The sequence below is a fragment of the Rattus norvegicus genome, chromosome 1 (genome assembly GCF_021556685.1).
Source record: "Rattus norvegicus strain SHRSP/BbbUtx chromosome 1, alternate assembly SHRSP_T2T, whole genome shotgun sequence".
Classification (NCBI taxonomy): domain Eukaryota; kingdom Metazoa; phylum Chordata; class Mammalia; order Rodentia; family Muridae; genus Rattus; species Rattus norvegicus.
The window spans coordinates 220083337-220108439 of NC_141534.1; the positions used below are offsets into that span (position 1 = coordinate 220083337).

The 25103-nt window shown below is 46.3% G+C and overlaps 2 protein-coding genes and 1 long non-coding RNA gene across 52 annotated transcripts; 1 reads left to right on the plus strand and 2 right to left on the minus strand.

Annotated features, from left to right (window-relative positions):
* The first annotated feature begins 2949 nt into the window (after positions 1-2949).
* Positions 2950-24705, plus strand: Cyb561a3 (cytochrome b561 family, member A3). 46 transcript variants are annotated; one of them, NM_001443791.1, is given in 8 exon segments: positions 2950-3094; positions 11858-11984; positions 16210-16274; positions 17924-18122; positions 20685-20893; positions 21691-21845; positions 22723-22879; positions 23380-24705. In NM_001443791.1, coding segments are annotated over 5 exon segments (729 nt in total). In that variant the 5' UTR covers positions 2950-3094; positions 11858-11984; positions 16210-16274; positions 17924-17938; the 3' UTR covers positions 23404-24705.
* On the minus strand, positions 5923-12984 carry Tmem138 (transmembrane protein 138). Of its 5 annotated transcripts, none has more exons than NM_198777.2 (5): positions 12660-12683; positions 10535-10798; positions 10132-10303; positions 6917-6992; positions 5923-6660 (listed from the first exon to the last, which is right to left on the minus strand). In NM_198777.2, the coding sequence occupies exons 2-5, from the start codon at positions 10660-10662 to the stop codon at positions 6548-6550; spliced, it is 489 nt and encodes a 162-aa protein (NP_942072.2). In that variant the 5' UTR covers positions 10663-10798; positions 12660-12683; the 3' UTR covers positions 5923-6547. The 5 variants fall into 5 exon arrangements, with proteins under 5 accessions (NP_942072.2, XP_087430916.1, XP_087430917.1 ...); XM_087574790.1 differs by having other exon boundaries at positions 5924-6660; positions 10535-10620; positions 12660-12984; XM_087574791.1 differs by having other exon boundaries at positions 5924-6660; positions 10535-10620; positions 12549-12683.
* On the minus strand, positions 18107-21570 carry LOC148007862 (uncharacterized). Its single transcript, XR_015652939.1, has 3 exons — positions 20161-21570; positions 19385-20048; positions 18107-19180 (listed from the first exon to the last, which is right to left on the minus strand). It is a non-coding gene; the product is annotated as an uncharacterized LOC148007862 (long non-coding RNA).
* Positions 24706-25103: the final 398 nt, after the last annotated feature.

The following is a 25103-nucleotide window of genomic DNA, read 5'->3' on the forward strand; positions in this document are numbered from 1 at the left end:
AGGATCAACCCCAGGACTTTGGGCATGCTCAACAAGCACTGCTCTCAGGTACGTCTCCAGACCGGAATCTCTACTGTTGTCTCTTTAGACCACAGTATTCAGGTTGTTTCTTAACAACGTTAAACATTATCTATCCCTTTCCGACTTGGGCCCGGCAGAATGGCTCCCAAAAAGAAGGGTGGTGAGAAGAAAGGCCGTTCTGCCATCAACAAGGTGGTGACCCAAGAATACACAGACAACATTCACAAGCGCATCCATGGAGTGGGCTTCAAGAAGCGTGCTCCTCGGGCACTCAAAGAAACTCGGAAATTGGCCATGAAGGAGATGGGGACTCCAGATGTGCGCATCCACACCAGGCTCAATAAAACGGTCTGAAGCAAGGGGATAAGGAATGTTCTGTATCACATCTGAGTACGATTGTTCAGAAAGTGTAACAAGGATGAGGATTCACCAAACAAGCTCTACACACTGGAAACTTACGTGCCTGTTACCACATTTGAAAATCTACAGACGGTCAATGTGGATGAGAACTAACTGCTGAATGTCAAATAAAGTTACAGAACTGCCAAAAAAACAAAACATTATCTATCTCTTCTATCTGTCTGCCTGTCTGTCTGACTGTATATATGTCTGTATGTATGTGGGTCAAGGGGGCAAGTACAGCTTATGGGAGTTAGTTTTCTCTTTCCACAACATAGGTCCTGGAGATCTACTCTAACTCAGGTCTTCATGTCTGGCTGCAGGTTGACCTGTTGAGCCATCCTGCTGGCCTGGTGGCTTGTCACTTAAAGGCTCCGTTTAGCCCTTATCTCACTCATAAGTGTCCCAGTCCCTGTAATCTTATTTTTCTGAGTTGTCCAGCTGGTACCTGCTCAGAGAGTTCTGATACAACCTGTTTGTTGCTGCTGCTGCTGCTGCTGCTGCTGCTGCTGCTGCTGCTGCTGCTGCTGCTGCAGTCTCTGTCTTTGGTGGCATCCTGCACACGAACCCCCCTGGGATTGAACACACAACTCCCTTTGTATACAAGGCACATGCTGTGCTATTGTGGTGGTTTGAATATGCTTGGCCCAGGGAGTGGCACTACTAGGAGGTGTGGTCTTGTTGGAGGAAGTGTGTCACTGTGGGGATGGTCTTTGAGAACATTCTCTTAGCTGCCTGAAGAAAGTCTCTACCTTTGGATCAAGATATAGAACTCTCAATTCCTTCTCCAGCATCATGTCTGCCTGGATGCTGCCATTCTTCCTGCCTTGATGATAATGGACTGAACCTCCGGATCTGTAAGCCAACCCCAATTAAATGTTGTCCTTTATAAGAGTTGCCCTGGTCACAGTGTGCTTGCCTTTATAGAACTCAGGCAATAGCTGACTCCTTATGTTGCTGGCTTAGAATAAAGGGCACAGCTCAGAAGCTGGGTGTGTTGACTCACCCAGCACCCAGAAAGCTGAGGCAGGAAAATTACCATGATTTTGAAGCCAGTCTGAACTAACACAGTGAGTTTCAAGCTGGCTTGGGCTACAGAGACTCTGTCATAAAACAAAACAAAATACAACACAACTCAGTCCGTGGTGGGGTGAGGCTGGTGCCTTTCACTTCAGTTGCTCTCTAACTTATCCTTTACGGCTTTTGAGGGGGTTCCATCACGTGTGAATGACTGACTAATTATTGGTGGTCGGTGACTGGCTTCATCCTCCTTTCCTCCTCAGAGGTCTGGGTAGAGCTTATAGCTCTAACCCTCTAATCACTGAAGTTCCTCAAGCAGCCAGCCCCTCAAAGCAACTTAGGAGTCCCCAGATACCCACAACTCGGTGGCATCCAAAACGACACCACTTTGAATATTCTAAGGCTTTTAGGAACTACGTGTCAGGAAACAGGCAGAGACAAATTTATTTTTTGGACCCTTCCCTATATCACAAGTGTCTATAAAATATGCAGTGTCAAGGATTTGAAATAAATGACTGAAGTAGCATTGTAGCATTTTTTTCTCTTTGTAAACTGGTTCTGATTGTTGTCGTATTGGCTATCAGAAGGCTCTAAATAAAGCTGGTGTGGTAGTGCATGCCTGTCATCACAACACTCATGAGGCTGAGGCAGGAGGATCTTGAGCTCAAGGCCAGTTTGTACTACATAGAAAGATTTGTCTTTAACAAAAGGCGAAGAGGTTACATCAACAGATATAGATTGTCAAGTAGAAGGGAGACAAGAAACTCAAGTGGCTTTGGGACCATAATGGAGATTGTGGTGTATTCCTTCTGGTTTCTGTGAGCACTGCACACACGTGGTGCACAGACATACATGCAGGCCAAACACTCATGCACATAGAATAAAATTAAATCTCAAAAACATCAAAAAGAACCCAGAAATATATGTCTTAATCAGTGTTCTGTTGTTGTGAATAGGCACTGACCAAGGCAAGGCAACTCTTCTTTTTTTTTAAGATTTATTTATTTAACATATATGAGTACACTGTCGCTGTCTTCAGATACACCAGAAGAGGGCATCAGATTCCATTACAGATGGTTGTGAGCCACCATGAGGTTGCTGGGAATTGAACTCAGGACCTCTGGAAGAGCTGTCAGTGTTCTTAACCACTGAGCCATCTCTGTAGCCCCGATGCAACTCTTATAAAAGAATTTAATGGGCTTACTTACAGTCGCAGAGGTTTAGTGTGTTGTTGTGGTAGGAAGCATGGTGTCACACAGGCAGACATGATGCTAGAGAAGTAGCTGAGAGTTCTACCTCAGCTGGATGCTGGATCTTCAGGCAGCAGAAAAGACATGGCTTGGACTTTCAAAACCTCAAAGCCTACCCCTCGTGACACAGTACCTCCAGCAAGGCCACACCTCCTAATTCTTTCAAATAGTGCCACTCCCTGAGCATTCAGATATGTAACAATGCTCAATGTGGCCCACTGAGTAAAGGAATAAATAAGGTCCAGTGACCCCTAAGTCTGATTTAAGGTTTTAGTTTAAACAGAGGATAAGAGGTATGCTTAACTAAGCAGTCCTGGTCAAGGTGTGGTTTGGTCCATTATTGTCTCTGATCCAAGGTGGTCTGACAAGTAGGTTTTTAAAACTGTGAAATCTCTTCCTAGAAGGTAAGTGTCTCCCTCCTCTTGGCTTCAGCCCTTCTCTTTCCCGTGCTTGAGATTCCTGAGGAAATTTTAATTCTTTAGGGTCCTTGTCTTAATAGCCCATGGGAGAGGAACAACAACTATCTGTCTGTCTTTATAGAGTTTCTCCTTTCTTGCCGGGAGAGCTACAAGCTATAATGAAGACTCAAAATCAGGCTATTCTCTCATCTCTCTTTCTTTTCCTCTCACAGACAAAGGTATGATAAATGCAGGTGGTATTTAAGATTGTTTACTACAGGGGTTGGGGATTTAGCTCAGCGGTAGAGCGCTTGCCTAGCAGGCACAAGGCCCTGGGTTCGATCCCCAGCTCCGAAAAAAAAAAAAAAAAAAAAAGAGGAGTTGTTTGGGACTTATCTCTTTTGCCTTTTGTGTGGGATCCTTGTCTACAGAGGTAAGTAGATATCTTCTGGTCTTGTTAAATAGTAAATTTTACATTATCAGTTATCTTTCTTTGACCCTTCCAGCGGGTCCAGTTATTTAGGGTTCCAATGGGGGGCGAGAGAAGAAGGAGACCAAGCAAGATTCTATTGTCAAGGTCTTGTTTATTGAGAGAAATGTACAGCATTTAAAGCTCTGAGGCAGGAATAGAAGTGGGAACTGAAGTTTAGGGTGGGGGAGTTTGGGAAGTGCCCAAGGATATAGGGTGAATCACTAAACTGCAAGATATCCTCCTTAAACAAAGAGGCAACAGTCTTCTGGGGACATGTTCTTTGAAAAGGTCGAACCTGGGGCTGGGGATTTAGCTCAGTGGTAGAGCGCTTACCTAGGAAGCGCAAGGCCCTGGGTTCGGTCCCCAGCTCTGGAAAAAAAGAACCAAAAAAAAAAAAAAAAAAAAAAAAAAGAAAAAGAAAAGGTTGAACCCTTCTCAGGAATCTGCTCAGGGACATCCGGTGTTTTGCTCAGGCTGAAACATCCTGTGATTGCTCCCGGGGGCTTCCTGGGAGGGGCTTTTGTCCAACAATCTCATAATCTTACAGCAGCCACCTGAGCTTCTGTGGCCATGCAGCCCAGAGTCACGTAGTCACCTTGAGCTATGCAGTCACAAAGCTGCCAGGCCCAAATCCAATACGGCTCCCTACATTTCTTGAGATATTTGGGATAAAGCCATGGGTCACTAGGTGTTAAGCTCTAGATGTTTCTGAAAAGGCATTCCAAGACATGGGTCAAGCTCTAAGTAGGCAGGTAGGGTTTATTAGCATAGCAAGTTTGTTTCCCCCCCCCCCCCCCCCCCCCCGACCCAGCTGGGGACCGAACCCAGGGCCTCGCGCTTCCTAGGCAAGCGCTCTACCACTGAGCTAAATCCCCAACCCCTGCAAGTTTGTTTTTATTTCTAGCATTTATCTATGCATTCTGCCTATTTATTTAATAGACTTATTTTGTGTGCAGGTGTGAAGGTCACAGAACAACTTTTTGGGAATCAGTTCTCTGCTATAGATAGATAGATAGATAGATAGATAGATAGATAGATAGATAGATAGATAGATATTCCTGTGTGAATTTCCGCGCTACATACATGCAGGTGCCTGCAAAGGCCTAACAGTATTGGCTCCCACTAGAGCTGGAGTGACAGACGTATGAGCCCCCTGACTTGGGTGCTGGAAACTGTTCATGGCTTTTGACAGTTTTGTAACCATCTTGCAGGAGAGGAATTTTTTTCTTTTTGTTTTTTTTTTTTTGTTTTGTTTTGTGTTTGTTTGTTTTTTGGGTTTTTTTTTTTGGTTCTGTTTTTTTTTGTTTGTTTGTTTTTGTTTTTGTTTTTTGAAAAAGTATTTCTCTGTATAGCCCTGGCTGTCCTGGAACTAGCTCTGTAGACCAGGTCTTTTTTTTTTTCTTTCGGAGCTGGGGACCGAACCCAGGGCCTTGCGCTCGCTAGGCAACAACCAGAGCTCTTAAGCCATGAGCCACACCAGCCCTCTGAGCCTCCTCTCCATTCCCTGAATTCAGCTGTTTTTATTCCCGTACTGTAGCATCTGTGGCTTCGCTCTTCTTCCAGTGTCACAGTCCAGTAGTCCTAGGTATTTGCTACCTGGCCTTTTCAATGTGTTAGCCTGTGCGTAACACTCTGTAAGTTCCACACAACTGTAAGGTGTGGTCTGATTTGATTAACAGTCAGTTCTTTGTCCTTTTCTGTATTCGCTCTCTTTTGGTACTGGGCATTGAACCCAGGGCCTTGCACATGCTACGATCGATCATCCTCTAGCTGTGAGCCATGCTCCCAGCCCTTTCCAAACCGTTTGCCTTGAAATTTCGCCTGCTTTCTGCTTTGAGAGTGTCTTGGGTCACATGACTTGCTTTGACCAATGGAACAAAACAGAGGGGTGATCTGTGAATGCAATGGGACATGTTCTCTCCTGCTTCTAGGCCACCATCATGCGCAGAGACCCAGGTAGTCTGCTGGCGGATGAATCATAAGACCCACAGCTGCTATTCCTCCTGAGGTCATCCTAGGTTAGTCAACTTAAAGGTCCAAGATTATCGTGACTGACCACAGACAGACTTGAGGAGGCCCAGCCCAGATCAGCTGACCCCTACCATGTGCCAGCTGACGGCACAGGGATGCATACTACTGAGTTTTGATGACCGTCACAGTCGAGCAACAGGAAGTAGCACATATGTTCTTAAACTTCCCTTTGCTAATCAGGCTGTGAAGCTTTTTTTTTTCTCTTGAAAGCAATTTCAGCTTCTAGTTCATAGCTCAGTTTGCTGCAGGGGTCAAAGAGGTGCTGAGGCTCTGACTTGGTATTCCCCTTCACCATGAAGACACCAAGACAGACAGACAGACACGCTCTACCATTTATTTAAGAAAAGAATTCAATTTATTTCCTTTTAGAACTGTAAAAAAGTACTTTGGATATAAAATCTAAACAACTAAGGTGTGGTGAGTCAGGAGGACATGGCCACCATTGTCTGCATCCTCCAGTCACTCAAGTATGGGACCAGAAGAACAGGGCCTGGGCTGAGACGATGCTACCTAAAGGCTGAACCATAGCCTTAAAGAGTGGGAACTCCAGCTTGCAGATCCTCAGGAAGGACGAGGGAAAGACAGTGAGTGGTACAGAGTAGAGAAGGAAGTGGGTGGACTGAGGATGAGGCAACACTGACTTGGTACTGTGGGAGAACACTTTAATTTGCAATAGGGAAGGTCCTCCTGGTGTTGTTTTTAGGTAGGGTCTCTCTCTATAGGCTAACCTAGAACTCAGTAGGTAGGCCTAGGGTGGCCTCAAACGCACAGCAATCCTCCTGTCCGTTTCCAACCATGCCTGGTGAGTCTTCCTTCTTGAGTGCTGAGCATAGCTAGCACAAATGTGTCCAGGAAGTCCATCTGTTTCCTGCTGCCAAAGCCTGCCCCTCCCTGGAGAGCAGCCCAGGTGCCTTCTAACAGGAAGGAAAGGTGCTCATCAACGTGAGATGAAGTGGTCACCTTCGGACTTGCATGAACTCCTTGCGCAGCCACAGTGAGTCCTGGTAGAAGCGGGGGTCACCCAATCTCACGGCTGTCCTTTTGTAGAAATAGCAGTACAGCACTGCGGCTGGGACAAAAGCAGAGAGAAGCGTCGGGGCGGTCCTCAGTGCTCAGAGGAGAACTAAGCCCAGCCAGCCCCAGCACTGCCCCAGGGGTTCCAGCTATCTCCCAGAGAGGACAGAGGGCAGCCCTGCCTCTTTGCCTGTGAGGCTGTCCTCATCAGCCCAGGTTGTCCTGGTGGGGCGGGGCAGCAGGAGCGGGGTAGCAGGAGCGGGGCAGCAGGATCGAGGCTGAGAGTGCCCCTGAAGCCGCTCTGTCCTCACCTAGTCTCTGGAATACAAACAGTGTCTGCAGGCCGTTTGTCCATCTGAAGCTGCTGGAGTCTTTCCATCGCACGTTCTAGAGGAGACAAGAGTACCAAGGGAGAGGTTAAAGGACGCATGGGGCTCTTATATCTCCAAGTTGCTTAGCTGCAGCAAAGCCATGTGGTTGAAAATCATGCTAACCTCACTCCTTTCATCAGCTCCGAGCATATTCTCAAGGGAGCTTCAAACTCCTCAAATAATTTTCCTCTGTGGGACTAAAAAGATGGCTGAGTGGTTAAGAGCACACTGACCTAGGTTCAGTTCCTAGGACCTACATGATAGCACACAGCTTCCTGTAACTCTAGTTCCAAGGGATCCAATGCTCTTCTGGCCTCTGTGGACACTAGGCACACACATGATGCATATAGGCAGGCAAACACGCTCATGTGCATAAAATAAATAAATAGCATTTTTAATTATTAATTTTTAATACATTTTTAATTTTTAGCCATGGTAGTGCATACCTTTTAATCACAGCATTCAAGAGGCAGAAGTAGGCAGACCTCTGTAACTCTGAGGCTAGCTAGCCTGGCCTACACAGTGAGTTTAGGCCAGTCAGAACTATGTATAGTAAGACTCTTTTTCAAAATAACTTTTTAAAACTTTGTGTTTGTGTGTGCATATATATGTTCCAATGTGCAACAGCATATATGCACAGAAGACAACTTGCAGGAGTCAGTTCCCTCCTTCCATCATGTGGGTCCCAGGGATCGAGCTCTGACTGACAAGCTTGGCAGGAAACTCCTTAACCTGCTTAGCCATCTTGCCAGCTCTCAGCCACCTCCTGCTCCTTTTTACTTTTTACTTCAAAGGGGTCTCCTCTAAGCCTGAACTGGAGAGTTTATTTGTCGAGGGGAAATGATCTCAGCAGTGTCTCTGCTTCCTATTCAGCTCGCAGAATCTCAGGCTCAGCACTTTGGCTCAGGCTTAATGACCAACGGCTTACATACCTGGCTCCAGGAAGTGGAGCACAGGCCCTGACAGAGGAAGCCCCTTGATCCTTGAACTCTGCAGCAAACCGGGAGCAATCGGGGTCCCAAGAAAGTGAGAAAGTGACTAGAGACCAAAGTTCTGCTGTTTTGAAGGTGGTGCTGAGAGCCAAGGCCAGAGAAGAGCTCTACCCCTGATCCACACACAAAATAAGCATACAGGAGATGAGTGAGCTACCCAAAGAGATGAAAGAATTTGTAAAACAGAAGAAATGGAAAACAATAAAGACCTGCAAGACTTCCCTAGAACAGTTAAGAGCATTTGCTACTCTTTTAGAAAAACAAGAGTTCACTCACTTCCTAGTGTCCACATTGGTGTTTCACACTCTCTGTAATTCCAGCTACAGATCTAAGATCTGGAGTACCCCTCCTCTCCCTGCATGAGCATGCACACGTGCACGCGCGCGCGCGCGCGCACACACACACACACACACACACACACACACACACACACACACACACTGTCATACACTTTCAAATCATTTTTTGGAGGGTCAGTGGTGCAGAGACGATATTTTTCTGTGTAGCTGTAACTGTCCTGGAACTTGCCCTGAAGACCCGGGGCTGGCTTTAAACTCACAGAGATTCGTGCTGGGATTAAGGGCATGTACCACCACAACTTCAAATCATATTCCTAAAAAAGCAATCTGAAACCCTGAGGACTGGATCTGATCTGGGGCTTCCAGGAAAGCTAAAGAGAGGCATGGAGGCTGTGTTTCCAGTATAAAGATGGGCACTCTGCACCGGGCATAAAGGAAAGCAACACTCTTGCATGGCTGTTCCCTAAAACACCCAATGCCTGTAATATTAACCACGGCACATTGACACCAAAATACCCCTCTGTCAACACCCACCTACCCACACAGCTGATGGCAAACTGACCCGACTTCCTGTTTCAGCACTGCTAGGCCTATCTGAGGCAAAGGTAAACTGTTACAAACAGAAAAGTCCCTGGATCCTCAAACACAGATTGCTAGGCCAAAGTGTCTTATCAATTGTCACAGGACACCTTCATTTTACTACATTTTACCAGATTCTGAACCATGTGGAGGAATAACGGCGTTTCCAGAGGATAGAAACGTCTAGTTGGATTTCCTTTGAATAGGACAGGGTTTGATCAAACGCAGGGCACAGAGCCTGCTGGGTAAACGCCCTGCTGCTGCACTGTATCCCCCGGCCATTACCGTTATCTTTCTGGGGTTCTGCTTTGGCATTTTGTTGTTTTCTGTCAAGCCTCCATACAGGGAGGATGTAACAGACCATTGGCTTGAATATAAAGCACCTCTCACATACGCCCCAGATCAGAGCTGATTCTCATGGCTTCTGCTTCCCTAATTCTTCCATCTCTTGTGTATCTCATGAGTTTTCATATCCTTCTTGAAAAAAGATAAGATTTATTTATTTTTGACACATATTCTAACATTATGCAGTCCTGACTAGCCTGGAGCTATCTTTTAGACCAGGCTGGCCTCTAACTCACAAAAATCTGCCTGCCTCTGCCCCCCAAGTACTGGGATTAAAGGTGTGTACCACCTATGTATATTGATTTATTTTATGTATGTGTGTGAGTGCCTTAGTGTGTATATGTGTGTCATGTACGTGCCTGTGCCAGCGGAGGCTAGAAGAACTGGATCCCTTGGGATTGGAATGATAAGGAGTTGTGGGTGCTAGGAGCCAAATCCAGGTCCTCTGCAAAGTGCTCATCGCCGATGACCCATCTCCCAGTCCATCACATTCATTTTGGCCTCAAGGTTCTTGCTGTTGAACTTATATGTAGCCCAGGATGACCTTGTCATGGCCTTCAGAGACCTAAGATAGATCGTCTTGAGACAGGTCTTACACTATAGTCCAGGCTGGCCTAGAACTTAACTGTGGAGACCCAGGATGACCTTGAATTTATTGTCATCCTCCTGCCTTGGCCTGCTAGGTGCTAGAATTACATGTGTTAGTCACCATGTCCAGCTACTCTTGTAGCTCAGTAAAGATGTGAAAGGGCCATTGAGAAAGCTCATTGGTTTCTGAAAACTGCAGTTCAATCTCCAGAACCCGCACGGTGGAAGAACAGACTCCGGCAAGTTTTCCTTTGACACCCAGTCCTCTATCTGCCCACATGCAGACATAACATAATCGCTCTATGTAATTTTTAAGATTAAATATGTAGAAATGCAGGGCTTTCATTCTTACCATGACCCACACATGCAGGGAGATGCTGAGGGCGAGGTACACAGACGTCAGAATGATGGTCCCTTTGAACTTATGGAACAGGAGGTTGACCAGGCCAGCCTGGAAGACGAAGGTGTTGAAGAACATGAGGAAAATTATGATGATGTTGAAGAGGATTGCAATATCCTGGATGCTGTAGACACATAAAACAAAGCATAGCCAAATGGGGCTGTATGAGGACTTATGAGATGGCCCTAAGTGCTAAGGGGGATCAAGAGATCTGCTCTTCTCTATGATATTGTCACCTCAAAACCCAGACAGCACAGACTTCTAAACACACTAATAACGTTAAAGTGCTCACTGTGGCAGTCAGGGCCTTCACACTCTTTGGAGCCAGCTTTTCGGGTCTCCCTCTCATACTCACATGAACAGCACGAGCTGGATAACAGGAGCCATTCGTAGTAGCTCCGAGAAGGAATTGACGAACAGGTCATAGCACAGCAACAGAAACTGCAGGGAGAGCACCAGGCTATAGTTACTGGTCTGAAGCATCTTCTGTCTGACTTTTGGGACTCCCTGGGGTACATTCCACGGTCCTGAAGAAAATAACTTCTGGTTCTCCCCCTGCCCAGAACTCAGGGAGAGTTTTTCCAATTCAGAGCTGTTTCCGTGGCTCTAATGCAAGGGCCTGTTTGGAGGGGAGAGAGGCAAGAAAGGGAGGAAGGACAAGGAAGGCAATATTAGAAGTCTAGCAGGGGCTGGAGGGATGGCTCAGTGGTTAAGAGCACTGACTGTTCTTCCAGAGGTCCTGAGTTCAAATCCCAGCAACCACATGGTGGATCACAACCATCTGTAATGGGATCTGATGCCCTCTTCTGGTGTGTCTGAAGACAGCTACAGTGTACTCATATATATAAAATAAATAAATCTTTAAAAAAAAAAAAGAAGTCTAGCAACAAACATCTACTAAGCATTGGTATGCAAAAGATCTAGGTGATCTGGGTACATTAGTTAAAACCAGTTATAAAAACAAAAACCCAGCTAAAGCCAGGCATATGGAGCACACCTGTAATCACAATGTTCAGGAACCTAAAACAGGAGGACTGAGACAAGACAAAACCAAACCAAAACCCATCCCAACTCCACCCCATTGAACCTTAACTTGTCATTCTTTCTAGAGACTAATAGCAGCAGACTTCTCTATGTCTGGATCCTTCTAAATTCATGGCTCCTTCTTTTCTTTTCTTTCTTTTTTTTTTTTTTTTTTGAACCAGACCTTGCTATGCAGCCCAAGCTCATCTTGAATTCTTGATCCTCCTGCCTTACCCGGAACGCCTGTTTTACAGGAATGTGCCCACACCTGACAAATGCACAACCCTTAGCAAGAATGTTTAGGGTTACTACAGAGAAGTGACAGCCTGGTCACACAGTAGTAGTAAGTAAAACCCTTAAATATTGCATGCAACACTCTAGGAACTGTTTTTTAAACTTATTTATTTATTATATGTAAGTACACTGTAGCTGTCTTCAGTCACACCAGAAGAGGGCATCAGATCTCATTACAGATGGTTGTGAGCCACCATGTGGTTGCTGGGATTTGAACTCAGGACCTCTGGAAGAGCAGTCAGTGCTCTTAACCACTGAGCCATCTCTCCAGCCCTAGGAACTGTTTCAGTCACAGATATTATTTAATTTTAAAATAACCTCATAAGGTAGAAAATAAACTCTTATTTCCCTCAATTCATAGATGAGAAAACTGAGGCACAGCAAAGTAACCTAACGACTAAGATGACACGGCTGGTAGGCGGCAAAGGAGTATTCGAATGGAGCACCATACAGCCCGCCTATTTCAAAACTGATAGAGAGCTAAGTAGGTGAGGAATATGTTCTCATAGAAGTCGGCAGCGTCACACACAGAAAGAGTTGACAGGACACAGTACTCTCCTCCTAGAAGATCTTTTATAAAGGTTATGACAGAAACACTGAGGCGCAAGCAAAGGGAGCGTATTTATAACTTAATCCCTGGACTTGAAAAGCAGCCATTTTACTGCATATAACCCTCATTTTGCAAAGGTTCTGAAGGGTCCAGGACCCGTCCACCTTCCACGGTGGAAAAGCTCCATGTTTTTTGGATATGTGAATGTAGCTTCTCTGGGCTTGAGTTTTCACACAATCTTTCTCCCAGGTACCAGCGCCAGGATAATCTTGTTAACCAATAGAATTTACTTTAATCCTCATAACAATCTGCAAGGTAAGAAAGAATTATCCCCTGGCTACAGGCAAGGACAGATAGTTAGAGTCATTTCCTCCAGATTGCAAGTGTGTAGAGCCAAAGGCACCACTTTGTAAGGCTCCATCAAGGGCATCCGTTAGATAGAAACGCCTCTCGCTCTAGCTACGCGGACAAGCACCCTCCAATGTAACGCGGTTTTCCTCACCCGTACCAATCCGTTCACACACCGGAATGGGAAAAAGACCCATAGCAAAAGCAACAGCAACACAAAATTCTGACTTCCAGCCACTCTGCGATCTGCATCATCTACACTCACCTCAAAGAACCGATGTCGGTTGTCATGGGAACACCATACCGGCTTCCGGAAGCCGACTTTAAATTCCGGAAGTAGATTGCTAATTGCCCGCCACGTTAAGGCTTTCGCTTTCCCAGACTCTCCCTGTGACCGGTTTTTCCATCCTGCCTCGCTGAGGGCTAACCCTAGCGAGAGGCTGTTAACCCCAGCATTTCGCCTGTTTCGGGATGGAGGTCTGTGGTTAGAGACAAGGCTGACAGGACGCAGCGCTCCTAGGACTCGGACCAGAATCTGCTCAGGAACCCCTTAGATTGTAAACCCCATTTCCCAGACGCCCTAGCTCACCACCGGAAGTGGCCGAGCCTTTAGAAGCTTAGGTAGCGCCCTCTGTAGCGGATCCCGTGGTCTGCAGGCTTGCCGGAAAGTCAATTATCCGACGATCCTAGGGAGTGGCAGCTCCCGCACTTGGCGGCGACCGGAGGGTCGCAGAGACCTGCCCCCAAGGAGTCCCACTGTATGGTTAAGGTTGGAATAGAACCCGGGCTGGGAGAGCCGGGTTGGGTCCGCCGCTTCCTTGCTTCGCTTTGTCTTAAGTCGGCGTTCAGCCTATTTTTCCCTTTAAGAATTGGACACTTTCCGTTCCCCTTCTATACCGGAGAAGGTGTTTGTAGAGGCTCTCACGCTTTTCAGAAGTCATCATATTTAAGACTTGCTAGAACCAACATGACTAAAGGAGTCAACGTCATACTCCCTTGCACCTGAAATAGATCTGACTGTCCGAAGGACGAAGGAGCGGTCTGTGAGCACTTGTGCTAAGGTGGACTTTATTCACACTCCTGAGTCCTGCCATTTGGAGGGGCTGCCTTTGGAAATGAGTTCTGGGAACTGAGCACAGGAACTGGGTGCCTGTACCAGGCTTGCCATTTGCCTGACCAAGTTTCTCTTCTTTGGATCCCGGCGCTGCAGTAGTTTGGAATTGTAAGATGCGGGTTTATAGTATTTGCACTCTAAATCTGGTCCCCAGGATTCTTACTGTCACTCCATCTTTGAGGAGGGAGCAACAAGCTCTGCCCGTTGGTCTTGTTTGTTTGCAGCTCTAACTTCTAAAAGTTTGGAGTATAGCCTTTTCCTGAGCGTAATGAAAGGTTCGTTTCTTAACCCTGGAACTAATTCTGTTTTAGTTCAGCCTATGAGAACCCTTTAGCCAGAGGAGTGAGGAAAACATTAACTAGAGGTTAGGTACACTTTTAAAATCAGGATAGATAAACTATACCCCATAGGCCACATCTAACCCTGAGTGACTTTTACACATTGGGGCAGGGGGATCATACTATGTGAATTATGAAAAGCATGTAAAACTTAGACATCAGTGTCATAGTATTAATGAGGTACGGTCGTGTTCATTTGTTAAGATATCCTTCCTGGCTTCTCTTATATCACACCAGCCAAGAATGAAAATAGTTGTGACAGAGGCTATAAGCCTACACAGCCCACACAGTCTGTGGACTCCCTTCCTGAGCCTGGTGCTCAGCCAAGCAAGGACAGGAGACCCTGCAGTGGTGAGCATGTATGGAAGTCTTAGTCCAAACTGCTCTTTCAGTGTAAGTGAGAGCATAATCTCAGCCTTTGCCTGTGTTTCCCTTGCTTTTGCTATTTTAGGAAAAGAGAGGGCTTATTTGTGAACTGTAGACAACAATGTAAAACTTCCCTGCCTTCTGTCAGAAAAGTGTCCCAACCATCTGTTCTAAGACTGCTGCAAAGTGCTAGTCCAGGGCTTGTAACTGGAGTGATGCAGGTCCGTTTGGAATGTTTTGCCTTTCCTTTTCCTCAAATGTGTCTGTATATGAATGTTATGTGTGTGTAGGTTCCTGTAGAGGCTAGAAGTAAGTATTTGGTCCCTTGGAGCTGTGAGCTGATGTAGGTGCTGGGAAATTAGCTGTGGTGTTGTGCAAGACCAATATGTACTCCTAACGTCTTAACTGTTGAGCCTTCTTTTCATATGCCATCCCCACACTCCTGCCCTTTTTTTTGGGGGGGAGTAGGGTCTTATTTTACCTTGGCTAGGCTCAGCTATATACATGGAGCTGAGGATGACCTCGATCTTCTGATTTTACCTCTGAAATGCTGGAATTATAGACATGTACCACCACTCCAGTTTTTAAGTTTCAAGATAGAAGATATGTAGAGTTTGTTACGAGGTGAAGGTGGGGCACGATCCAGAAATGAGGTAAACGGTGTTCAGAGAGAACTTGTCTAGTGTGTTCATTGTATAGAACTCACTCTCAAGGGGTGAGAGTGGAAAGTGGGCAAAAAAGTAAACACACTGCAGAAACCAGCATTGTCAGATGACTGGAGCATTTCACTGGAAAGGCGGAGGCTGTGTTAGGCAGTGGCTGTGTTAGGCAGTGGACACTTGATAGTCCCAAACCTGTTTGGCTCTTGCATGAACCAAGGAGGCAGCTCTGAGGCTGGGTAACAAATCCATGGACCCAGAAGCTCAGTCATGAAACGTGGATTTCCCCCTAGCCCTCAACTCTTCCTCAGAGATTGCTACTAACTAGAGTCAGCTATGAGAGCCCAGCATCTGCTGCTGGTTGGATGACCATCTGGCATGTCATGAGCTGTAATCAAGGCCACAGAGAGGCCTGGGCAGGCATGGGGACCATGAGCTTCAGGGTTTTGTTTGTTGGGGGAGCTGGTCTCACTATGTCACTCAAGCTACTGTTAAATTCCTCAAACAATCCTGATTCAGCCACTCAGATAGCTAGTGGCATAGACACCACCTTGCTTGGCTAGCTTTAGGCTTTGTTAGTGGTTAGGATAAAATCCTGTAATAGGAGCTAAAGAGATGGCTCAGTGGTTAAGAATGTTTGCTGCTGGGGTTGGGGATTTAGCTCAGTGGTAGAGAGCACTTGCCTAGGAAGCGCAAGGCCCTGGGTTCGGTCCCCAGCTCCAAAAAAAAGAACCAAAAAAAAAAAAAAAAAAAAAAAAAAAAGAATGCTTGCTGCTCTTTCACAGGTCCTAGATTTGGTTTCCTGCACTTGAGTTGTGTGGTCCACAACTGACCGTAATTCCAGCTCCAGAGAACCCCACAACCTTTCCTGGCTTCTGTGGACACCTGTGTGTACATCACTTGGCATACCTTCACACACACACACACACACACACACACACACACACACACACACACACACACTTTCTCTCTTTCAAATACTATGATAGTAGCAAATGTGAAGTTATAATACTTGATTCTCAATAGTGTGTCCATGCATTTTTTTGTTGTGATCTTATATCCTGTGAATAAGGAAAAAGACCTAAGACTTTGAAGCTAAATAGACAAGAGTTTGAAACTTCTGTGGACTTGCTGGGTCCTGGTAGTAGTTACTGTGCATCTGAACTTTAGCTTCCTCATGTATAGGATTGGGGTGATAGTCCTCACAGAGTTACCAAGGGGAGTGAGTGGGACTGTATATCAGTTTCTAGTGCTTTGAGCTGGTGTGCAATTAATAATCTTTATTTCTATGCTTTTCTTTCAGAAGACAAGTCTTACAGTGTTAAGTGTTTTCCTCAGGTTGCTTGGACAGTGAAAGTCAGAGATCAGGCCACCTTTCTGCGAGCCTTCTGCTGGTTCTGAAGGTGAGGATTTGGGTATTATCCCTCCTTGGGCATTATTGGCTCTTCTTCCTTTTAGATGGTCCAGAGAGATGGCCCTCAATATCAAGAAGCCATACTATTATCTTCTTGGTATGTATTTAATGGAGGCAGGGCTGGGTCTTTTCCATTTGCCTGTTCTTTTAAGCGTGTATATGGTAATGGAATCTAACTCATGCCTGCCCTGTCATTGAACTACAAATGTAGCCCCTTGCCTGGGTTTGAAAAATAACTTTTTGTGACATAAATTCTCACCAGAGAAAAACCTGAAAGCTGAGTTGGTGGAAATCTAAAAATAATCACTTTCTAGACCATGAGGTTTTGCTTCCTCTTTTTGTCCTTTGGACTTTCCCTAGAGAAGAGAAAGCAGAAGTAAGTTTCAGGTGTACAAACAGCCAAGGGATGCTCTCAGTTCATGGAGAGGAGTGGAGGGTCTGGCATCAAAGTCTGACCCCATGGAATCCATCCTTTGCAAAGAAGACCTTTTTATACAGAAGTGGGAGCACAGAGAGCTTTTTGTCAGGTGACATAATGGAAGGGATTGAGCATCCCTAGGTAAAAGTCCAGAAGATTCTGAAACTTAAAACCTGATTAGTTTTTTTGAGACAAGATTTTTCTGTGTAGTCCTGGCTGTCCTAGAACTCACTCTGTAGACCCGGCTGGCTTTGAACTCAGAGATTTGCCTGCCTCTGGTTTTGTTTTGTTTTGTTTTGCTTTGTTTTATATTAAGCCAGAGTTGAGATATGTTCTTTCTGAAACCCTGGCTGTGCTGGAACGTGTTAGGAACTTGTAGACCAGCTGACCTCAAACTCACAGAGATCCTTCTGCCTCTGCCTTCTGAGGGCTCTGCTTAAAGGCTTGTGCCACCATTCCTGGCCAGACCTAAAACCTTTTGGTCACCAAAATGATTGCTTAAAGCATATAACATTCAAATATTCCCAATCCAAAACCCTTTGCCATTTACAACTCTTCCACCCCCAAATCATTTAAAAAAATTTTTACATGTGTGGCCAGGTAGTGGTGGCATACACCTTTAATCCCAGCATACAGGAAGCAGAGGATCTCTGAGTTCGAGGCCAGCCTGTCCTATAGAGTTTTAGGCAGTCAGGACTACACCTGAAACTTTGTCTCAAACATCAAAACAAAACAACAACAAAATGCTCATAACTGCTGAGCTGCCTCTCCAGCCTCTGCACCCAGTCATTTTGTTCACGGCATACCCAGCCTAGAACATGTTTATCCCATTGGATTGTGGTTTTGCTGCCTTATGTTGGAACCCAGGGAATTTGTGGTCTAAGCAGTTAGGGTTTTAATATTTGTCCCTTAACTGGGTTGGGTGTGGCAGTCACTTTTTACCTTCTGGTTCTGCGTGGGGAGGCTAATCAGTACCAAGGCTGTGAGTCCAGGGCCTGGTTATCTCACCAGAGTGCTATACTTGGTCTGTGGCCTGCCAGGTGCAGGGGTGGGGCTTCACTCAGTGTGAGCTTACCTCAACATCGAAGCCATCTGGGGATAGGGGAACTGAATCAAGAGATTCCATACCGAAGGCAGAAAAGAAGGTCAGTGTTACTTCCTTTAGCTGCTATGTGGGTATACCGTGGTCACCCAGGACATGCGATTTCTGCGTCTTCTAGGAGTTCTTGATCAGAATGGCTTCGGGATGGTTTTACATGTCCTGCATGGTGCTGGGATCCCTGGGATCAATGTGCATCCTCTTCACTACCTACTGGATGCAGTACTGGCGCGGTGGCTTTGCCTGGGATGGCACTGTGCTCATGTTCAACTGGCACCCAGTGCTCATGGTCTCCGGCATGGTGGTGCTCTATGGAGCCGGTGAGTAGTAAGGTCACAGTGTGGGCGGCACGCTGTGGCCTAGGCCTGGCAGCACTTATCCTTTCCAAGAGGCTACCATGGCAGGGGGAATTGGGTTGTCCCTGGGGCCAGCTATGATTTGGGGGAAGAAGTGGAAAGTGTAGGGACAGCTCCACAGATACTCTGGGACAGGGTCAGCAAAACTTTGTGTAAAGGACTGGAGCATAAATTTGTCAAGCTTTGTAACGGTATGATTGTAATCTATATTGCAGCTAGCCAGCTCTGCTTCTATATTATCTATCATTGCTGTGGTGGTGATGGTGGGGTGTGTGTGTGTGTGTGTGCACAGATATCCTATCATAGGAGCAGCTATGGAAAGTATGTAAAACGCATGAACAAAACTGTGTCTCAGTGAAGTTTTATTAAGAGAATTAGGCAGCAGGCTAGATTTGGCCTAGCACTGCAGTTTGGCCCATGCTCTAGAGAAAAAGAAGTTAAAGCCTCTTAGATTATAGTTGGGTCAAGGATCCATCTTTGCCCCATGCATTCAAATCTAGGTGAACCCCGTTTTTCCCAGTTGTAGGATGGGAATGGTGATAGCATTGCCAAAAGCTGCACACTACATAAACTTCACACATCATCCCCTCTGGTTCTTGACTATTTTCTTGTGATGTATGCATATATGTATGTACACATGTGTGTCAACATGTAACTTTACCAGGTCGGCCTTGAACTCACAGAAATCCACCTGCCTCTGCTTCCCAAGTGCTGGGGTTAAAGGCGTGTACTAAATTCTTTGCTATGGTGTAGTGGTGATGGGTGTGTATGTGTGTGTGTGTGTGTGTGTGTGTGTGTGTGTGTGTGTGTGTATACATGGGCATGGGCATACCATAGGATGCATGTGGAAATCAAAGGACAACTTTTAAGAGTCAGTTCTTTTAACTGTGGGTCCCGGGAATTAGACTAAAGTTTGTTTGTTTTTTTTCCCGGAGCTGGGGACCGAACCCAGGGCCTTGGGCTTGCTAGGCAAGCGCTCTACCTCTGAGCTAAATCCCCAACCTAGACTGAAGTTCTTAAGACTTATATGGCGGGCTGGAGAGATGGCTCAGTGGTTAAGAGCACCGACTGCTCTTCCTGAGGTCCTGAGTTCAAATCCCAGCAACCACATGGTGGCTCACAACCATCTGTAATGAGATCTGATGCCCTGGTCTGGTGTGTCTAAAGGCAGCTACAGTGTACTCATATATAATAAATAAATAAATAAAATATTTAAAAAAAAAGACTTATATGGCAAGTGCTTTTAGCTGCTGAGCTATCTTGTGAACCCCACTTTGTTTTTTGAGACAGGGTCTCTTCATAAGCTACACCCTCAGTTTTCATACCTGGGTTCTTTTTTTTTTTTCTCCTTTTTCTTTTTCTTTTTTTTTTTTTTCTTTTTTTCGGAGCTGGGGACCGAACCCAGGGCCTTGCGCCTGCTAGGCAAGCGTTCTACCAGTTCTACCACTGAGCTAAATCCCCAACCCCTATACCTGGGTTCTTAACCAACCTTGGCTGGATGCATTCATTGTGATGAGACCTGGAGAGACAATGCTCATCAGCCCACAAAGCCACATTCAGGATTGAGCCAGGGCAGTTCAAAAAATACTTCTCCCATTTTATCGTGCCTTTCTTGCTTCTGTGTCTGGCCACCTGCCTCCTGCAAATAACAGGAGGTGGCAGGTAACGAGCAGGCTTAACTAGGGGTTCTATTGCTGTAATAAAACAACGTGGGAGGAAAGGATTTATTCCACCTTACACTTTTAGTCCAGCATCAAAGAGGGGTTGGCAGGAATGAAATCAGAAGCTGTGAAGGAAGGAAGGCAGCTTATTGGGTTGCTCCTCCTGGCTTCTTCAGCCTCTTTCCTTCCTTCCTTCCTTCCTTCCTTCCTTCCTTCCTTCCTTCCTTCCCTCCTTGTTCTTTTTTTTTTTTTTTTTTGGTTCTTTTTTTCAGAGCTGGGGACCGAACCCAGGGCCTTGTGCTTCCTAGGTAAGCACTCTACCACTGAGCTAAATCCCCAGCCCCCCTCCTTGTTCTTTTAAATCTTTTTAATTGTTGTTTTTGAGACTATGGCTGTTTTGCTTGCATGTATGTCTCTGTACTATGTGTATCCAGTGCCTTTGGAGACCAGAACAGGGTGTCGTATCCTCTGGTACTGGAGTTACAGATGACTGTGAGCCACCATGTGGATTGAACTCAAGTCCTCTGGCAGAGCAACTAGTGTTGTTAACCACTGAGCCATCCTCTCTCCAGCCCTGCTCTCTTATACCATCTAGGACACCAGCCTGGGGATATCACCTAAAGTGATCTTGGCCCTCCCATAGCAATCACTAATCAAGACAGTGCTCTACACACGTGCCTGTAGGCAATCTGACGAGGGGTGATTTTTCCACTAGATTTCCTCTTCTCTGATAACTAGTTTGACATGAAACCAGTCGGGACAGGAATCAATGTACTGGCACTTCTTCCTGTTGAGAGGCTCTGTAGGGCCACATCAGGGGAGTATAAGGTGATGTGGCCAAGCTCTGGGACTGTTTTCTCTGCAGCCTCACTGGTGTACCGCCTGCCTGCATCATGGGTGGGGCCCAAGCTGCCCTGGAAAGTTCTCCATGCAGCACTGCACCTGCTGGCCTTCACCGTCACTGTTGTGGGGCTGACTGCCGTCTTTGGGTTTCACAACCATTCAAAAATCACACACCTCTACTCGCTGCATAGCTGGCTGGGCATCACCACTGTCGCCCTCTTCGCCTGCCAGGTAGGTGCCTCTGCCTCCTCCTTCCCAGTCCCTGTGGGTTCTGTGTGTTTGGGGCTCGACTTCACTAGCCTCAGCTCCCAGTATTCTCTCTGCCTCTTCCCTGGAGAGGGCCTTAAATCCTGTAGACTCTGCTATTTCAGTCCTGTGAGAGTTGGAGTCCAACTTTTATCTTGTTTTTTGTACCTGTCACACTGCTCGTCGCTCCTCCTGACTTATCTTACATCATGCTGACTCCAGTGCAGCCTCTTTTCTGCTTTTTCCACTCTTCCCTCTTTGAACCAAAAGCAGTTCTAAAAAGTAATTTCAGTATTCCAGTGCTGGTCCTGTACTTGTATTGTTTATGGGCTAGGATTGGCCACAAACCAAAGCTAACACGGTTCTGAGTGTTTTGCTACATGCCCTTCTTCACACATTTGTTGTATGTGTAATAGAACTAGGCAGACCATAGTAATGTGTGGTGTGTGGTCAGGCCTGTGTATGGTAGGAATATTTGAGTTGAAAAAGAGAGGCAGGGGCTGGAGAGATGGCTCAGCAGTAAAGAGCACTGATTGCTCTTCCAGAGGTCCTGAGTTCAAATCTCAGCAACCACACGGTGGCTCACAACCATCTTGGATCTAATGCCCTCTTCTGGTGTGTCTGACAGCTACAGTGTACATATATAAATAAAATACATCTTTAAAAAAAAAAAGAAAAAGAAAAAGAGGGGCAATAGGATAGTGACCAGCAGGAGGCACTGTAGGCAAATGGGCACAACTGTCACACCGTATCTCCATGGACTTCTTCCCTTGTGTCCACAGTGGTTCCTGGGCTTTGCCGTCTTTCTCCTGCCCTGGGCATCCCAGTGGCTGCGAAGCCTCCTGAAGCCTGTGCATGTCTTCTTTGGAGCCTGCATCCTTTCCCTGTCCATCGCCTCTGTTATTTCTGGCATCAATGAGAAGCTCTTCTTTGTTTTGTAAGTTTCAAGGGGCCTCTAACACTAAGGCATATGGGAGGGAGTGGGGGCTTCAGGAGATCCGTCATATACTCATAGCACAGTCAATTGAGAGCTTGAGTCCAGTTCTTGATCAGGAAGGTGACAGAATTAGCTGGTCTTTAGGCTGAAATTGGTAAACGCAATACTTACTGAGCACCAGATGATGCAGCACCTTTTGTTTTTCAGAAACTACTCACAGTACCACACCTTTAATCCTCTTAAGCACTCAACAACATCTGGTGCTGTTGCACATGAGACAAATGGTCTAGGCTTAGCGGCTGCCTGCCTTTCATCCTGACAGCATAGGCAGGCTGGTCTCTGAGCCAAGGCCAACTTCCTCCACATAGTGGGTTCCAAGCCTGGCGGGACTACATACTGAGACTCTGTCAGAAAAGAAAAGGTGCACTGAGGCTCAGAGTAACTTACCTAAGCACACAGAACCAGTAAATGGCAGAAGGGGGAACTGAGTTAGGCTGTCTGCCTCCAGAGTGTGTACATCTAGCCACTGTTGTCTGGGTTTTGAGGCAGCTTGGTAGAGTGAACAGCAAATGAGATTGGAAATCAGCTCTGGGGTTTAGATCTTGGTTGTACTATGTACCAGTTTTGTAAAGGTGACTCATGTTTTTCCCCTGGGTAAAACATTACACAGTTCCTGCCTGTCATTGTGATAGGGACTTAGTATGTTAATTCCAGGTTGTAGGAATCTAGTCTCTTGCTAGGCAAAAAAAAAGAAGAAGAAGAAGAAGAAGAAGAAGAAGAAGAAGAAGAAGAAGAAGAAGAAGAAGAAGAAGAAGAAGAAGAAGAAGAAAATTCTTCCAAAGACCCACATTATTTTGTTATTTTTTGTTATTTCCAGGAAAAATGCCACCAGGCCTTACTCCAGCCTTCCTGGTGAGGCTGTCTTTGCCAACAGCACAGGGATCTTGGTAGTGTCTTTTGGCTTGCTGGTTCTCTATATTCTTCTGGCTTCTTCATGGAGACGTCCAGATCCAGGAGCTCTGACTGACAGACAGGTATGGCTGCTTGTCTCCCATTATAGGTGGGATAAGGCCAAGAAGGCTTGCTTTGCACCTTGCTAAGATTGACCCTGTAGCCACGTGGGAAGTCAACCAGCTCGAAGGTGCAGATTGAGTGGGTCAATGGGAAATCTGGTAACAGAGTGCCTAGCCTGGGAGTGACTTCCCAAGGTTCCCCCCAACCCCCCTACAAGGTTCCTTGGCTCTGAAGGGCTTGAGCTCTGTGACAAGACTACTGGGACAAGGGCTTAGTGATACTCAAGTGCTTAAAGCAGGTCTTGCCTGTTCTTGCTACTGAGTTGTCTGGCAGATGTGGGAAGATATGCTATGGACCAATCTCTCAGGAACTTTTGGGCTTCCCTGAAAGATCTGGTGGCTTGGCTGGGTTCACCCTGCAGGTTGAGGGTCTATCTGAGCAACTCAGGCCTGGTGTTCCTCCTGAAGCTCAGGCTTTTGAGGCCATGTCTTTAACCCCTGTGCATCTTCCTTCTTTCCAGCCCCTGTTGCATGACAGGGAGTGAAGCCGGCAGGGCTCCCGGGAACAGTCGGAGATGCAGTCTGCTCCCTCAGAAGCTCTGCTGTACTGGGGCTCCCGGCTGGTTTCAGCAACAGACTTCTCTTGGGCCAGAGACCAAACTTGCTACTCCAGTTCCAGGCTTGCTCTCCAGCCACTTGCTGTTCATCTGCTTTTCTTGGTGGCTTTGACTTGTTGCCATTTTTTCAGGTTCTCCATTTGCACAAGGATCTCCTTGCCTTGGTCACTCTTGTCTCTTCTGTTGGTCTGCAGATTTCAGCCTGCTTTCCTTACCACTCCTAGGGATGTGGTAGAAACCAAAGCTGGGGTTCAAATGTAGCCCACGCATGTAAAATATAAAATCTGCTCTCTGTGGGAGCATTTGTCTCCGTTAGGCAGGTTTTCTCTTCTGCTCTGTCCTGGATGTGCATTTGGGTGGGCAGTGGCATTGAGGGGTAACTCCTGGGACAGGGGCAGTAGGAGAAGCCTTTGCTGTAAGTTAGGTGCCCGACACGCTGCTTGTTCACTTTGATGTGCTGTATTGTGTGTATTGTGACCATGTGGTTCCCCTTCTTCTAGTTGCTGCTCCAGCTGCTACCTGGATCCCGCCCTTTACCTGTGACTTACATGCCTGTACCCCTCAGGTAGCCCTATGAGCCCTGTTAAACAGTTCTCCCAAGAACAGACGTCCTGCCCCTAGAGTCCCAGTGATCAGTGAGCGGTTTCTTTGGGCTTCCTTTCTGTCCCCTTGTGGGTATGGGCTTTCCTGCCTCCTATAGTTATGCTTTCCCCTGACAGGGCCCCAGCTCACTATGAATTTGAAACCAGCATTATGAAGCAATTTGCTGGGCAAAGCTCACATTCTGGTTTATCAGTCATGAGGGGACTAGGTGACCTTTTGGGGAACAGAAGCACCCACTACTTAATAAGGAACACCCTAAAGGCAGCAGCAGTGAATGGCTTTGCTCTTCTCCTGAATAACAAGTGGGTAGCGAAGGAGGAGTCTTGTCCCATTCCTTTGTGTTAGCCTGTGGCACTTCGTGCCTTCTTCAGGCAAGCCCTGCCAGGTCCCTCAGCAGGCAAGTAGGAAGAGTTGGGTTCCTGCACTCTCTGCAGATAGTGACCAGGCTGAACTTCAACCCGACTGCCAGAAGTTGGGAGGAGGGCTGGCATGGACTTGCTGACCAGATGAAGCCTGAATTCCATTGGGATAACTGCTGGCACCTTCATGAGCATCTTCCTGCTTCACTCATGAGTGGGTATTTTACCTCATGAATCTGACTCTTATTAAATGTTTTTAAACATTAAAGGTGTTGTTTGTTCAGACTTTCTAAAAAATAATTTTAAACAAAAACACTTATTTCTCATACTTTTGGAGGCTACATGTCAAAGATCAAGAAAATAACATGCATCTGGTAAGGGCACTCCCTACCATCTTTGAACTGTGGGTTCACATGGTACAGAGTACAAGTTGCTCCCAGCCCCTTATAAAGGATGATTGCATCTCATTTAGAAGGGCCTGGTCCCACTATCACCCCTAATTACTTAGCAAAGGTCTAACCTCTTTTTTGTTATTTTTGAGACAGGGTCTCACTATGGAGCTAGAACCTGCTATGTAGACCAGGCTGGCCTTGAACTCACCGATCTGCCTGTCCTCTGCTGCCAGAGTGCTCAGACTAAAGTTGTGAGCCACTAGGCTGGGCTCAA

Bases quoted from the DNA above. Each gene is read 5' to 3' on its own strand.
- Tmem138 (NM_198777.2), bottom strand. From the start codon at position 10,662: ATGCTTCAGACCAGTAACTATAGCCTGGTGCTCTCCCTGCAGTTTCTG. The intron at 10,304-10,534 runs GTGAGTATGAGA...ATGTGTCTACAG, and splicing joins ATCCAGCTCGTGCTGTTCAT to CATCCAGGATATTGCAATCC. The intron at 6,993-10,131 runs GTAAGAATGAAA...TGTCTCCTCTAG, and splicing joins CCCTGCATGTGTGGGTCATG to AACGTGCGATGGAAAGACTC.
- Cyb561a3 (XM_087574825.1), top strand. The intron at 18,123-20,684 runs GTGAGTAGTAAG...TTTTCTCTGCAG, and splicing joins GGTGGTGCTCTATGGAGCCG to CCTCACTGGTGTACCGCCTG. The intron at 21,846-22,722 runs GTAAGTTTCAAG...TGTTATTTCCAG, and splicing joins GAGAAGCTCTTCTTTGTTTT to GAAAAATGCCACCAGGCCTT.